This window comes from Pleuronectes platessa, chromosome 23 (assembly GCF_947347685.1).
Source record: "Pleuronectes platessa chromosome 23, fPlePla1.1, whole genome shotgun sequence".
NCBI lineage: Eukaryota > Metazoa > Chordata > Actinopteri > Pleuronectiformes > Pleuronectidae > Pleuronectes > Pleuronectes platessa.
Window position 1 is genome coordinate 13920165 of NC_070648.1, and position 16867 is coordinate 13937031.

Sequence of the window (16867 nt, forward strand, 5' to 3'; positions counted from 1 at the left end):
CTTGTTCCAGCATACTCAAAAATCCCTGTTTTACTGCAAAATGTCTCTCCAGCATAGTGGGGATCACATATTTGAGAAATGAGCTTCCGAAGTTCAGCATCATAAACAAGTTTATAAACGGGCACCTTGATTGCCTTTAGCGTTTGACCACTACCTACCAGTACGCTCTCTGTGGTCTCTGACGGTTGGGATTCTGGTGATTCAGGTCTCCGTTGGGAGGAAACTCTGTCTTCGCTTGATCGTGCACATTCAAACTTTACACGTTTAAACTGAGGAATAGGTGGGGCTGGTGATAGTGCCCTATTTATGTTTATAGATGATACTGAATCAGGGGATGCTGGTCTGTCCTCAAAAACCGAGGCAACGTTTGAATTGGTCTCCAGTTCCAGGTCTGACGATGATGACTCTGTTGATACTGATCTGTGATAAATTTGAGAGGGTCCAGAGAAAGAGTGGAAGTACTGAGGAACAGGGGAATCTGGTGTTAAAGCTCGCCAACTATCTACAGATCTCTCCGAGCGGGAGGAATCTGGTCTAAATAATTCCAGCACCCTGAGTGATTCTGGGGACATGGGTCTATATTCGGCCTCAGAATCAGGTGAAAGTGCTCTTTGGTAATTTTCTGATTGCAAAGCAGCAGTTTCATTTTCCTTAACTATCACATCTGAAAGTGTCTGACTGGAGGTTTGTCCTACATATTGTGGGTCACGGATCGGAGAGATAAGCTTCCAAAGTCCTTCATCATACGATAAACTACAGACTGGCGCTGAACATTCGGTCAAAGATAAAGGCTCTCGATGCTGAGGTACAGACACCGAAGACTCTCTGAGGTTTGTCTGATCTCGAGGTACAACTGTAGTAAATGCGGATGGCACTGGTAGATCATCACATGCAGTCTCCTGTGGCATAGCTTGATTGGATTCCACTGTGTCTTTCTGTGTTGTTGTGAAATCAGATGATTCATTTTGATGTTTTGTAATATTCTGCACGGCTTCACAATCAGATTTGATTGATTTCTTAGATTTTTTCTTTCTAGAAGATTTCTTCTTCACAGTCACTTCCTCCTTTGGTCTTTCTTTATCAAACAACACAAGAGATAATTCCTCTGTAATTACATCAGTTGGAAAGTCCCCAGCTGCTTTTATGACAGATTGACAAACATCATCCACTACTGATTGTATCTTGTGAGCTTCAGTTTTACTCTGTTCCTGGGGATTTTCTTCTAAAGATGTGGACAGGACACAGTTTTTGCCTTTTTCTAAATTATTTACTTCACCCTCATAATCGGTATCTGACAGCACAACTTCTTTTAAAGTTTCTGATTTAGGAGTAGATGCTCTAATAAGGAACTTGGTTGAATGTGGAGAAACTGGTCTGTGTTCAGACACTGGCTCTGAGGTGACTGAACATTTCTCAATATCAGACGGACATATAATAACCCAGTCGTCATCATTATCTGAAACAAATTCCACTGGTGTTGGTGGTTTGTTCTTTATATCCAACACTAATGGTTCTGGTGATTTTGGTCTATGATCAACAGATATGAAATCATACATTATTTGGGAGGATTCAACTGATTCAGGGGAAGGAACTCTAGGTCCAGCGATGGGTAGAACGCATTCAGATTCATCTCTGGATTCTACTGAGGCAGGTGATGAAGCTCTATTGTCATGGTTAAGTGATGCTGGAGACATGGAGCCATATTCTACAACTGAGCATACTGATTCAGGTGAACTGAATCGCTCACCTATCATTACAGTAGCTGTGTCAGGACAATTGGGACTGAATTGAGGTAAAGGTGAATCAGGTGACAATGCTTTACTTTCATTTAAAGACGCTACAGATTCTGGGGATGAGGGTCTGTCTTCAAAAGCTGTTAAGAAAAGTCTGCTTTCAAAGACCATATCTGATGACTCTGACTCGGATGAGGATGATCTACATTCAAATGTTTTGACAGACTCAGGGACAGCATGTCTAAGGTCTGGTATGGGGGCGTCTGGTTGAAGCAGACAATGTGCAGTGATGGACATTACAGATTCAGGAGATAATGATCTCACTATTACATTCTCACAAGATGTAAAAAGCCACTGCTCAGTTTCTAAAATGACGGACTCGGGAGATGATGTTCTGTCTTCCATGCCAAAAGTTAAAGACTGAGGTGAGATGGGTCTCTCACTGCTATAATCACTCCTCAGCGATACTGGCCTTCCAAATGGTCTTTTGTTTGAAACCATTGGTGTCAGCGGCCTCTCCTCTGCTTCTGAAAACAGGAGCATTGAAGTGCCTTCAGGTCGACTCAGTAATGGCTGTTCCTGAGCAGATGCACTATCACTAGTTTCCCATAGAAAAACAGGGGGTGGCAGGGGAGACAAGGGTCTAAACTGAGGTACTGCAGGATCAGGTGCAAGGAAATTCAGCTCATTTAGCAAGAATGCTGAATCGGGTGTTGATGCCCTACTCTCTGTCAGTAATATTGTATCAATCACATACTCAGGGGAGCATGATCTGTAATCTGCCGAACTATGAGATTCACCAAGGGTTTCAGGGAAGGATTCTGTGGAACAGGATCTATATCTGGATGCTTCCGTGTCTGGTGGAGACTCTGCTGAAAACACAACCACGTTTCCAGGTAGATTTGATCTGAACGTTTTCTCAAAACTTGAGTCATGTGACAACTGAAAGAAGCCGACTGAGCTGATTTCTTCCGCTTTTTGAGATGTTAAACCCGGAATAGCGTGACTGGCATCGGAAGAACCTGCTAATTCTTGAGTGGTTGTATCTGGGTTTGGATTTATGCTGTCGCTGGATTTGACATCAAGGCCACCGGAACGTGTGGCCTCGTAAACATCAACCTCATGCTCAGGGTTTGAAACCTCTTCACTTTTCTTTGTGTGTGTAGCAGCTGCCTCACGTTCATCCTTGTTGACTCCAGCTGGAATTGCCTCTTCAACCTCAGTATCTGAATCTATCAACTCAAAATCGTATCCATACAGGACTTGATATAGCCGACGGGAAACTTCATCCATGTGTCTTGAAGCCTTATGCTTGGACTGCACAGGTTGTGTCGATGCAGTGAGAGAAACAGGAGGCCCAGCAGGAGGCGGGGCAGATGGGAGTAGTTGTTGACCTTTTGGTTCTTGTGCAAAGCTTTCCTTTTCAACGACCTCACCAGGTTCGGTGAGCTCCGTAGACAACGTCCTGAAGTCTTGCTCAGCCTGTTCACACTCAATCAAGCTATCTCCAAAATCAGTCAAAGACAATGGTCGACTCTCGCACACACCTGTTCGAGAGCTGACGGACGACTCTCGCCAACCGGACAGTGACAAATAATCAACATCGTCTTCAGCAGGGGAAGTTTGTAGACACTCCAAGCTCCACTCCTCTTCCCCTTCAGCCCCCTCAGACCCAGCTGCCCCCTCATCATCAGATGGATCAACGGAGGGGTAGGCAGGGAGGGCAATGTGGGGACCTAACTTGGGTGCCCCTTTGTACACAGGGTCAATCACATGGGATCGAAGGTTGTAGGGAGAAGTGCGGTACAACGTGAAGAAAGGACTTACTTGTTTAAAACCGCCTGTGTGTACCGAGTCCTTCATTTCCTCATATATTCTTTGTGATGAGCTGCAATTAAAAAACAAGACTAATTAAAAACTCACTCATATTTTCTGTTGTTTTCTCATAAAACAATATATTGCACATCAAAGTAGTTCAAGCTACAGAAAGCTAAGCAGTAAGGAAAGTAAAGACGTTTCCTCTTTTAGTCATAAATCAGTGTCACACTAATTGTCGAATGTATGCTTATCAAAAATCAGAAATGCTCAATTTGAGTACAGACCTGTGCTACAGTTCTTTAGCTATTAAGCTACATACAGTAGCCAACTTAAGTGAGTAGTTTACTGGATATTTGTTAGCGCATTGAGCAAGTTAAGATGCAGTGCAACACATGAATATGATTTTTGATGACATGGAAACAGCAAGAGAGAAAATATGTGAGTGTGGTTATTCAACTTTCAGGATAACTTACTATTTCATTTCCATTTCTTTTTGTAATTTCTCCTTCCGAGCATTTCTAAGAAGGCCTGTTGCTGCGGAGTCTGTCTCTGAGCCTCCTGTCGTCTCAGGAAGTGATGACATACTGAAGGACAGGTCCTCTGCTGTCACCATGGGTACCTCCTGTCCTGAGCCTGGACTCCTACTTGCTGTCCCTGTGCGCCTGCCTGGCCGAGGGCTGTCAATGTCTTCATGAAGGGCAGAGAAACCTGACAAAGAGTACAGTGCAGATATTTAGTATGGGAAGAGTAAATATAAATGACTGCATTTAGCCAGTCAATAATCAATTAGAGCATTATAGATACACATAACAACAACTAAATCATCAGCTCATTAGTATTGTTCACCTTCACTATGATCCAGTGCTATTGTCCGCTCAATTTCTGCATAGGTGTGTGAGGACGTCTCCTCCTGAGTGGACTTGATAAACTTGGTTTCAATGAGGTGAACAATGTCCATTCGGTTGATCTTTGTCAGCCTTTCGATCAGTGTTGATTCTGTTGAGACAAATAACAATCCTAAAAGTTCCACCTTAAATTCTAAGAAGACCTTTTTACGATGACACATCATTAAATCACGAACCTGTGGCATGCTTTCCCTCCCTGTCTGCCCAGAGTTTCAAGAGGGCATGGCTTTGGTCTTGTAGGGAGTTGGGGTTTTCAATCCTTATCAGGTTTATCCTCTCCTCACTGAACTCCACTTCTCGTGCCAACTCTAAATGGAGAGAATAAGATATAATAATGGTTATAATCAAAATTTAAACTCAAAATCTTTTGAAACAATCTATATTTTGAGCACGAGGGTTTGATGACTGTTAACAAGGTGAGACTCACCCGTCCAGCTGAAGCCCAAGTGGTCAGCTATAATGGCCAACCGTTGCTCTTTTCTCTCTGCTTCATCCTGTGGGTCTACTGCAAATACCCCCCGAGAGCCATGAGCGGACAGAGATGATATACCAGATCAAAACAATCTAACCCCCCCCAAAAAATACAACCAATATCTGAGAAAAATGTTCACTGGCTTTCTTGTTTCTCTGCTATTGTCTCATTGGCTAGTTCCTAGAAATCTGATTCAGTAGCTGTAAACGATGATTTCCAATAATACATTTCAATAGATCGAAAATGATTGACGATACATGTGATTGTTCAACTAATTATTTACATTATCATCTTTAAATGTTTTAGTTGCTAAATTCCATGAAGCCTTTAAGTCAATCTTGAGAGTTTCTGCACACATAGAAGGAAACAGAGACGCTGTTACAAACACAGACACAGCTCAAGCGAGACAGCAACATGGATTCTTCGACTATAACGGGACTTAACTACAAGAGACAGAGAGGCAGCATCTTTACAGCTAATGTGTGCTAATGAGGCAGAAGAGATAGAGAATAGCCCCTTATACTGGGGGGATACCTTGACTTTGGACTTTATCATCTGGAATTCGCTGCATCTGTGTCTCCACAGGGTCGTCCCACAGTGGTCTAATAGGAAAGACGTCGCCTGAAGGAGGGAACTGCATCTCAGAGAAAGTTTCCCGATCTATGATTGATGGATCAATGAGACTGCTCTCGTCATCCGAGATGGCGGCTGCGGCCTCTTGTTCTCTCTCTTTCTCTGCCTGTGCCAACCTTGCGACGAGTTTTGCCGCCTCATCGCTTATCTCCTCAAAGAACTCAATGGACTTTTTGCGGGGCATACTTTTCTCTTTAGTGGTTGCTGGGGAAGGAGATGACTGACCACTTTTGCCCCGGACCGGCAATTTGGATTGGAAACCTTTAGATTTTTTTGTACTGGGCCCCGTAGACTCCCCCTCACAGAAGCTCTTTGCTTTGGAAGATGTTGTCTTGGTTTTGACATCCACAGAGGGACCTGCGTCTGTCTCAGATTTTCTCCTGGAATCCTTTTTTACTGGGACTTTAAGCTTTTTGTCTTGGGTCGATTCTACACGTTTGACAGTAGAATCAGGCTTGATGGTGCTCGACTTAATGGGAATTTTAGATTTAGATTCAGATGTGAAGGAGGCCTCTTTTTTAATAGAGGTTGAAGAGGAAGTTGTATTAGATGGAGAGTGAGTTGTGGATTTACCCCTAGCTTGAGGAGCAGACTTAGCTTGTGTTTTGCCTGGAGTCTTTTTAACACTACTGGAGGCATTTTGTTTAGGTTTGCCTGTTGCTTTGGGGACTTCTATCACTGACTGCGGTTCCTCTGGGGAGGAGTCAGAGGACTCTTGGCCTTGCTCAGAGTAAACAGATCTTGTAACTGTAATTTCGGCTGTTTGTATCATTTGGTCAGAGAAACTTGTGTCTACATCTAAGGATGCTTCATTTAGATGTTTGTCTGTTTTAATATCTACACCTTCAGGGGATGTCTGATCTTTCTTTGTAGGTTTTGCTGAAGCTGAAATGCCCATTTTAGGGATTTTAGATTTGGAGGCATCAGCCTTTGAGGCTGTCTGATCACCTTGTGATGGGGATTGAAGATGAGAATCAGATTTTTCTTTAGATTTTTCAACTTCCTCAGTCTTAACCTCTAGTATAAGATTGAGGCCAACTTCAGGTTCTGCTGCTGATCTAACTTCTTGCCTGGCCTCTTCTAAGAGAGGCTCCTCTAGAGGCGGTTCACCTATCTGGAAAAAGGCAAAGCCACCCCCCTCTTCCTCATAGCTTCTCTTAGTCATGTCAATAGCACCACTTCGGGTCATCTCAAAGAGCTTCCCTTCTTGGAACAGAAAAGGGTTGGGTTCACTAGTAGGAGTGCTCTCTTCTGTTGGTGTTCTACCAGGTGTTGTGTCTGGAGTTGCTTGACGAGACTGACGGTCCACCACTAAATTCAATATCTTCTGTTCCTCCTCTTGGACTCGAGCTGCAAAAGTGTCATCATCCTCCCGCATGGCCGACCATGAGTCAGTGTCTGCTTTTGCAGTTACACCTTTGGACTCAGTTCTGGGAGGTTCCAATGCCTCATCCTCTTCCTCTGTGTCATCGTAGATGCAGACCCCAGGTTTGAACATTTCCTTTGTTTGATCTGGGGCAACAGTTGGACCCAGAGTAGCTTCTGGAACTGCTGTATGCTCCCCTGGATCTCCTTTGACTTCATCTGTTACATTGCTACCTGGTTTTCCTGTACCAGTCTGTAGCCTGCAGGCCCCTAACTCTTGACTATTTGTGTTGTCTTCTTTGCATTCTGTTGACTTCCTTAAGCATTCTTCCTTTTGTTCATCAGTCCTGTTTTCACTGTTTGATGTTTCAGCAGACTTTTTGTCTGTATCACATTTTACAGATGGTGAGAGACTTTGTTCCTGTGAGGTGTTCAGCTCGGTGTTTGAATGATGCTGGTCTGAGACAGGGTTAGGCCCCTCTGAAGTGACACTGGTTGTTGTTGTTGTGTCCTTGGGCTCTTTGCTGTGGGATCCATCATGCAAACCTGCTGAAAGAGGAGAGGGAGGGTTCACTTTAATATGGGGATCAACAAAAAGAGCTAACTTTGAATCTTCTGTGGGTTTATCGAGCCCACATTCACTTTGCGAAAGCTTCTCACTTGTGGGCTCTAAGGTTTCATAGCTGTCATCCCCTATTTTGGCATCTGCTGAGGAAAACAAATCTTTTCTAGACTTCTTTTTGCTCTTCGCGTCTTGGTCCATTTCATCAAATGTTTTTATTTTGGCTGCCATCTTAAACATTTCCTCCTCTGGAGTGATTTTTCTTTTAGTTTCATAACTGTCTGATGTATCCTCTTCTCCTGGGTCTTCAGGGATGACAGCCGGTGTGGATGGAACAGAGAGGAACGTATGGTCAGGGGGTTTGGGGTTTACCTCATAACTTACCTCTTCAGAACTAGGAGTATCGGGGGAGAGGGGACTCTTACCGGAACTTGTCATCTGAGATGTCTGCTCACAACTGTCATCATCAGCACTAGCCTCATGGTCTCGAAACAGCCTACCACGCAAATCATCATGCGGGAATTCTGTGGTTTTGATGGGCTCAGGTTGGCTAGAGGATTTACTAGGTGGACCTAGTGTTGATGGGAAGGGAAGGTGGCTTTTTGGCTCTACCGGGCTGCTCTCCAAGGAGTCATGAGGAGGTGATTCCTTGGTTGGGCTAGGTTCAATGGAGTCTGGGGACTTAAGCGAGGAATTTTCTTCCATAAGAGGACTACCATCAAGAGAGTCTCTATGGCTTATTGTCAAGGAGTCATCAGCTAATGGACTGAGCGCATCTGAGTCGTGTTTTAAAGGCAGCTCTAAGCTTTGTTGACGCTGAGACAAGGATCTAGAGGCTGGAGAACCGATTAAAGCCAACTCTAACTGACGATCTGGGCTCTCATCATCGCTAAGAAATGTTTCTACTGTCTCTGAATTTCTCTTTGTAAGCTTTTGAGGTTTAGATGGCTTAGACTCACTCCTCCTAACAGATGTGGACTCACTTGTAATGTGGTCATCAGGAGCCTCGCTGGAAGAAACAGGGAGGGACAATTCAGTTGATAGTTGTTCACCAGTGGCCCCTAAACCAGAGTCTCCAGACTTCTCGCTGTCTTTACTTTGTTTTTTGACTGTTGTGGTAGCTGGGGATGAAGTTGCATGCTGTCCAGATTTGGGAGAAAGAGACAGACTTTCAGGGCTTGTGCCTGGTGTGGCTAAACCCTCATGTTTATAGCTGTCCTCAGAGCTTGGATGAGTTCCATCTCCAGAGCTGGCACTTAGTGAATCTGCCACCCCCTCATGTTTTGAGCTGTCCGCGCTGTCATCAAGGCCACAATTTCCAAAGTCTACAGTTTCAGTCAGCTCTGAATGGGCAGGAGCAACTGACTCGTTTTCATTCTCTTTGTCTTGCTGAGTCGTGTCTTTCTTGCAGGGTTTTGAATCCAAAGATAGTTCTCGCTCTTGAGAAACACGTGATGTCATTGCTTTGGTCATGGATTTTGATTGGATGGTTTCTGATTTTGAGGTTTTCTCTGATCTTGATGTTGTGGATGTTTTGAGCTCAAACAGCCCAGACTTTCTCTTTGATGGGTCCTGCCCCGTCTGGAATGCTTGCATCAGTTCTTTAACTGACATGGTCTCCTCAAGTTTTTCAGATTCTGTTTTAGGGGATTTAGGGGAACCCGATTTAGGGCTTTCTTTGGCTTTGGGAGAGGATTTGCCCTTAACAGGCAATTGTGAAGGCTTGCTTCCAGTGACCTTTTTGATCTTTTGCTCTGCCTCAACTTTCTGTTGTAAAGCTTTGACTTTGTCCTTTATTGACCCTATGGGAGTTTCTTCAACCACTGGGGATACAGGCGATACTGGAGCGGGAGCTGTTGACACACTTAAGAGACCACCTGCCTCTGTTGATTCCTCTGACTGGCTCTGGTCTTTCCCCTTTCTTCTTACTGGTTTTTTAACATCACCAGGAGTTGTTTTTACTTGCACTTTGGTCGGAGTGGTTGTTTTCGCACCTTTACGCAGAACAACATCAGTGAATTTTTCTGGGGTGGTTGGCTCTTTCTTAGCTTTTACTTTGGAGATTGGTGCATCCAGGAGGTATTCTTTAAGGTCACCACTGTCCTTTATGGTTTTAGGTCTGGGAGCCCCTCTGTTAGATCTACTTTCCCGTAAAACAGGCTCCTGAATTTCCAAAGCCGCCATATTTTTGGCCTCTTCTATCTCACTGTCCGAAAGGAGAACCCACTCGTCTGACATTGTAGCCGCTTTTGTTGCCTCCTCTGCCAACTCGCCCTCATATGTTCCACTCCTGAGTATCTCACTGACTTTTTCTAGGTCCTCTTTGACTTTTTCTAAGTCCATCTCCATTATTTCTAACGGTTCTCCAGAAATGTCCTCCGTTCCTTTCTCTAGACCACACCCCCCTAAGGAAGGGGATTTCTCTGTTGAATCTGCAGTCAAGATGGCAGTCATTTTGATCAAATCTTGTTTCATCTCTGACACGTCGGATAGGAGGTCGGGCTCTCGAATCAGCTCTGATTTCAGGACTGATGTTTCCCGCTCTTCATCTTCCATTTGGAAGAATAACAAGTAAGGAGTAAAGAAAATAAAAAATTCAAATGAAAGGAGACAGACATTGGAAAATGTGGTCAGGACAAGATCGGAGCAAACTGCAGGGGTCATAGGACAACAGAATCACAACGGGTTCTACATCAGGGTATCAGAGGAACTGGGCTTATACTTTCATAAGTCTCTGGGGAATTGTGGTAAAGCAAAGGCTACATAAAACCAATGGGAAAGGACATGGGCAGGAAATAACTTGCTTATACACTCAGCCGACCCACACTCACAAGACAAATCTATTAAACGGAACTGATATACATGAAAAAAGACCATAAACCAACAATGAATGAAACCAGATGATCAAGAAACCAACATGTATGATGGAAAAAGGGACAACAGAGAAAACAAAGAAAGAAACATCTCAAGATTGCTCGGATGTATGACAAATGTCAATGGGATAAGAGGCAAAATGGCTAAAACAATTGAAAATGTTAATTGTCTATCAAAGAAAGCCAGTGATAACGTAAACAAAGTAATATGATTTGCAATGGTTTTCATTATAGCAAAAAGCAGATCATTGATTCTCACAAATTCTAAAGAAGAAAGAGGAGCTCAGGAATACCAGAGAGCAACATCTTACAAGGGAGCGAATTTTTATTCCCTTGGTCTTTCCGTTTGCTTTTTGCCTAATTTCACCTTTGATATATAAATGAAATGAAAACTGATATAACAGAAATAAAAACAGTGCACAAAACCAAACAAATGGTGTTGTGAGGGGACAAAATCAAAGCAAACCAACAGGGGAAGATATGAACTGTCATTAATAAGCCATTACAAATAGTCATACAGACACACAGGCACACGCATACACATGTATGTAAGGCAAGTTATTTCCATGCAAAGCAAAGGGAGGTGCTGATGGAGAGGTTTTGGTGAGGAGAGAATGGTGTCAATAAATGGTTTTATCCAGTCAGTGAACACTCAGTTGGAGGATATGAGGTGCTCCTGATTGAGAGCTGCCTGTTAATATAGTATGGCCAATTCAATAATGTCCAATATCTGTATCATCTAGGAATACATAAATACTGTAATGTATAAGTCTTCTCGAAACCCATACATGCACTTTTAATCAATATTATCTAATTAATGCATGTACATGTCTCATGTTAGTGTGTATTATAAGATTAAATAAAAAGGTTTAGGCTTTGCCTTTTTTATTGATGTCATTTTAGCAATGCTACATGAAGAAGGCATAGGGTTAGGAGACTGAGAGCAGGTAGGGAAGTCGACTCGTTTTGCTTTACCATTACACTAGAGGACAACAGGGGGAGGAAAACTAGTGTCGTGGCCTCTAATTTCTCTGAACTGGGTGCTAGCACGATCATTATCATTTAGTTTCAGTAACTGAGTGCCAGAGTATGTAGGAGCGAGCAACACATTTTTCTGAATTTGGTGCAGCAAGGCACAAACTGAGGAAGAGAACGGTATCAGCAGGTGGGGTCCATGTGTGCTACCATGTACTTGTACTTTATGTTATGGCTACTGTTGTTTAACTCACTGCATGGGATTGGAACTTATACATTGCACAGGAAGTTGTGAAACACTTTCTTAGTAATTGTGTCTGATTATTATATCATCAAAAGTTTGAATTAAACCTACAAAAATGTTTGGCATATTGTTCTAACTAGAGTGGAGTGAGGTGATACAAATGCTTGCACTTTAATGTCTAAATAAATAGCTAAAGTAAAGCTGCATCGCCACCGCAGTGTTAATATAACTTACTTGCTTCACTCGATCAATAGCAACACAACCTAGGTCGTTTGGGGCGAGCACAAAAAAGAGATGATGAAAATGGCACGACTGCTGCCTTTCAGGCCGCCAGCGTCAAATTAAAGGCCACTGTGACATTAACATCATCACCAATGAGTATAAAGATGGTGTACATACGTAGATGGGAGCGTTTAACTCTTTCTCCGTAAGTCCGGTCTCAAATTGTGAAGGGGAAATATGTAAAATTGGAGAAATGGATGTGGATGTGAAATCAGAAAAAAATAGTAACAAATGAATAAAAAGTAAGAAATGAAGTTAGGCCTCAGAGGGAACATAACATTGACATGGGGAGGTGTGGGTTTGGCTTTTTTGTTTGTGTGACAAGACAAAAATACACAAAGCTTAAAGGACTTTGGTGATATGGACTGTCTGCAATAGAGCTATGGTTGAGCTAGGTGTGCCAGTGTATCAGTCTGGTTAATCCTATGCAGTCTACTGTATGTTCAACTACATTAGTATGCAACATTAGGTGCTTCCGCTATATTAGTTAGATTAATACAAACATGCTTTATTACTACGGAGAGGTAACGATTTTAGTTAAGGTTATAGCAAAAATTTGAAAGGAATAAAATCAATCTTACATTTCTCTTGCGTTCTGCTGGTCTGGAAACATGTGGAAAAGAGGATAACAGTTAGTTTCGTGTTCTCTGTTGCATGGTCCAAACATTTAAAACCTAATATAACTGTACAACTTCTACCACATGGAAAAGAAGACACAGGACATATCTAACAACACCAGACCATGGGCTACACCACTGAAAAATCACAATCTTATCTACTAAAGCAAACACAACTCTAAAAATCTAAGAGTTTAAAGATTTTGAACATGTGCTTTATTTAGTTCTGGTGGTAAGACCGTGGGCAGGAAAGATAGGCAGAGCTAATTAGTGGGTGATGCAGTGGGAAGCGGTTGCTGCTTTTACCTCTTCCTCTTGCTCTTGGTCCGAATCGGACTCCTTTTGGGAGCAAGAAGCAGCGAGAAGCAGAGAGATGTACAGATAGAGGTGGGGACATTAAAGTGGGGAAAAAGACAAGGGACAACGTGTTGGTTACCACAGCAACAAAGACAACAGGTCAGCGGGATTGTGTGGGGAAGCCAAAGTGGTCTCAGAAGCTGTATAAGGCAAAAAGCTTGAATTAAAAAATGTACATCCATCTTAAATCATGTTAGCCTGAATCCTACTTAGATCTTCTTGTTCCTTGCAGAGGTGAGGAAAGTACACACATTCTTTCAGTCGAAGTACAGATACTTAAAGTAAAAGCATAAGTACTTATTCAAACTCTTTACTCAAGTAAAAGAATAAGAGTACAGGTTCTGAAAAGCACTCAAAGTATAAAAGTTAAACATTGTCTTTCTCCTGTATTCGTGCAAAGCAAACCAACAGTAAGAAGCTTGTTTTGAAAATTTAAGGAGCAGAAAGCCCAGGTATTTGTGCAAAAATGTAGGGAGTAAAAGTACAAATCTGAAGTATTGAACCTTTGGCATAAAGCATTTGATAATTATAATGGTTTTTTATCTGAGCTGGTTATAGGGTATCACCGTGAGATGCTGCTGAGTACATACCCTGATGTTGGTTCAACAGTAAAGAATATATAACATAAATATAAAGCGATAATGTTGGCAGCTCATTTGCCTCTAACCTTTAATAAGAGGTGATAGGCAGATGATAAGTATTATTACCGAGGTTGCAGTATAGTCTAGCTCACAAGCACCCAGAGCACTTCATTTTGGTGCAACAGCCAGTTTCACTTAAAAGAACCAAGATACAGAAAGGCTCCTCCTCTGTTGTAGGGTCCTCACCTTACAGTATGATGGGAGGTTGATGTTGAGATTGCATATAGCATTCTGGGTGATTGACCTGTAGTTCCTCGGTTCTTTCATAAAGGACAAACGGCCACACGGCTCCTGAGTGTTGTCTCTTATCTGCAAAAGCCAAACAGGGCAGCAGGGTCAGTCATTCAAGGCGTCAGCTTGTTTCCGTGTCAAATCAATAAATAAGGAATGGCGCTCACTTTGATGAAGAGTGCTAGACGATTCTCCTTAAAGGCGAAGAAGCTGAAGAGGTGATGTTGGCCACTTTTGGTGAGGGGAACAAGGTTTCCAAAACAGTCTGCATAGATTGGTTTTCCTTCCAGGACCTTTGAAAAATCACAGGGAGTTAAGCTGAGTTGCTAAATAACAACATATAACCAACACAAACACTAAGCTGTTCCTCTTTACTTTTTGTTTGAACCCCAACATTTCTCTTTTTCAACTCCCTGCAGCAGTGCAACTATTTCTCGAGACACCCTTGCCCACCGCCTTTAAATTTGATTGATCTCGGTTGAGGATTCTCACCTCTACGTCGCGGCTACGGGCCACCTCAGTGAAGTTCTCCTGCTGCTCCAGGGTTTTATCGATCTTGTCGTCTGTCATGCAGAAGCAGCGCAGGCGGGCCTCAATGGGGTCGTGGGTCTTGGCAAAGATGACGAACTTGGCCATGTAAGGGACGCAGATGATCTCTCGGTACACCTGGGTGGAGAAGTTGACAGATTCCAGGACTTGCCGACAGTCTATGAGCCAGAACCTAGAAATCAAAAGGGGGTTTGAAAGGACCAGTGGGGTTACGTGCTTGCTACATGTGAGTCACTTTACAACAGCTATGCAGTAAATAAACAGTAAATAGCTTTTGGGTTACCTAGCAGACACATTGGTGGTAAAGGAAACACAGTCATTGATAAATGTTAACGGAGTGGTTCCTGTTATATCCTCCCATTGGGCCGGCGTTGTTCCACCTGCACATGGACACAAATGCAAGATTGAATATTAGTATGTGAGCACGTGTCTGCGGTTGATCTATTCACGTGTGATTCATGCGGTTCCTCTAACCAGTGATACTGCAGAGCAGGCGTAAGGTGGGCGTGTCCCCTCCAAACCCGTTAAGGACTGGGTCGGAGTTGCTCTTGGGAACAGGGATGGTCATGGTGATGGGTTTATGGAACTTCCTCCTGCGGGGCTCCAGGGTGACAATAGGGCTGAAGGTCGCCTTGTTCCCCAAGTTCTTCCTCACTACATCTATATTCACTGGCTGGGCCTGGGAGGGCAGAAAGCATAATCAATGACTTAACCTTGTGCTATAAATATAGAGGGTTATTGTCTGAGCTAAGTTCGTGCACTGGAAATTGGCTCCTGACTGAAATGTTGGCTGCATTGAACTTTGGAACAGAGCTGCGCCAGATTGTATAGAATCTATAAAACCCAACAACCACCTACATCTTGCCCACATGGATCACATTGATACACAAGGTAACAAAATGAGTAACTGTATACAGTGATTCTTTTGTCGATTACCTGCAGTCCGACCCTGATCCTCTTGGTGAGGGCCCCCTCAGGAAAAACTGCCTGCACTTGGGGAACAACTGTGCTGCTCAGGATGCCTCCCTCAGGACCAATCATATTACTGTCCTGCTTGATGCGTGACACCACAGCAAAGTATTGTGGGAAATCTCTGCTGATGATGCGGCAAAGGCGCTTCCTCTCCAGCTCCTCCGTTGTGTCCAACTCTGGAGGAGGGAAATAAGGGACGGCTGTTAAGGACATTAAAAACTGGAATGATTTTTGTCCAGCTCATGGTGCAGTCTATGAATATCCCATCAGAGACTGACCCTCATCCATGCCATTGAGTATCTGGTTGAGTTCCTCCTGGGTGTGTTCACAGTGATGCTCCTTCCAGCTTTCCCCTGTCTCACTCCTCAGTATCACCAGCTCCCTCTCCTTCCCCCGCAGGGCGGCAAAGTGGGGGATCTCCACGATCACAGGACTGGAGAAGTAGAGTAAATGTGAGCTTGCATCACAGGGGAATTTAATAGGGTTGTCATACTTCAATTTTGGGACATCTTCAAAGGTGATATCTACTTGAACTTGGACTTAGATCACTATTCATTGTTCACTTTCGATTTCCTTGTCTTTCCAAAAATGTAAAAAAAAAAAAATTGTTGACAATCTTTGTTTCAATTCCTCTAAATAAACAAGTTGGGGATACAGTTATGTAATTTTGCATGATAATACTTCAAACGCGTGCAACATAACACAACCTGTGACTGGAAGACAAGTAATGAAGAAACCTGACATTGAGGAGATGCCTGCTTCTCACTGCCTGTGAAAGTTGGCTATAAAGTTGCTGTTCATCTCTTTCGTGCAATGTATCTTTAAATCTGTGATGCATGATTAATCATCTTTGTATCCTTAGCTAATTTGTTAGCTAAAGTTGCTCTGCAAGGTGGCAGCTCACATGGTACATGTGATCTTCAATAAAACTTGGTTGGAAAGACAATGACGGTGAAGCAAAATTACAAGCTTCATTGTTAATTATTGCACGAGCTGAAAATATATATAAGTGATTTATTTGAAGAAGTGCTCAGTTAATAATGGATTGATTAAACTAATAAGCTCTAAGCTAATTCCAATGTCTTCCTATGTCATTATTAAGGCAACTTTTGAGATTTGTACACTGAGCTGTTTACTTTGATCACTCACCCCATGTAAAAAAAAAGGTGTTGTGACTGAAAATGTTGTTCCTGCAGCTATTTAGTAGTGAATTAGCTCCCATGAGTTGTCCCATAAGTGTTCAGTGGATTCTCTAAATTTACTTATATTACTTACCTGAAATGCATAATCACAACAAGCTAGGTACAACACATATCTATCAGAAACATGCTACATTTCAGAACAATCCAACGTGAGACAAAGACACTTCTGAACTTTTCGTGTGATATTTAGATGGTTCTTTGGCCTAAGTACATGTTCATAATATAGTATTTTAAAGCAAGCACTTGGCAGCTTTGTACTTGCCCCAATGCTGGCAGGAGAAATTCCAATTCATATAGAATTTACATGTAGTTTTGTAAAGCTTTGTAATGGGGTTTGTTATTGTACTTATGCAGCTAAGAGCTGAACTAATTCTGAGAAAACTGATCAGAATTCTGAGTGGGCAAGACCATCCTGCATTCCAAAATTGTGATTTAC

The 16867-nt window shown here is 42.8% G+C and overlaps 1 protein-coding gene across 1 annotated transcript in view; it reads right to left on the reverse strand.

Moving 5' to 3' along the window:
- ank2b (ankyrin 2b, neuronal) overlaps positions 1-16867 on the reverse strand; it is a 75738-nt gene that overhangs the window by 19617 nt on the left and 39254 nt on the right. The window contains exons 27-39 of the mRNA XM_053416798.1: positions 15508-15662; positions 15194-15405; positions 14732-14936; positions 14541-14637; positions 14201-14429; positions 13876-14001; positions 13664-13786; positions 12444-12465; positions 4884-4961; positions 4633-4764; positions 4398-4547; positions 4025-4259; positions 3561-3621 (exon numbers count right to left, since the gene is read on the reverse strand). Coding sequence (XP_053272773.1) covers positions 3561-3621; positions 4025-4259; positions 4398-4547; positions 4633-4764; positions 4884-4961; positions 12444-12465; positions 13664-13786; positions 13876-14001; positions 14201-14429; positions 14541-14637; positions 14732-14936; positions 15194-15405; positions 15508-15662 — 1825 coding nt within the window. The remainder of the gene's footprint in view (positions 1-3560; positions 3622-4024; positions 4260-4397; positions 4548-4632; positions 4765-4883; positions 4962-12443; positions 12466-13663; positions 13787-13875; positions 14002-14200; positions 14430-14540; positions 14638-14731; positions 14937-15193; positions 15406-15507; positions 15663-16867) is intronic.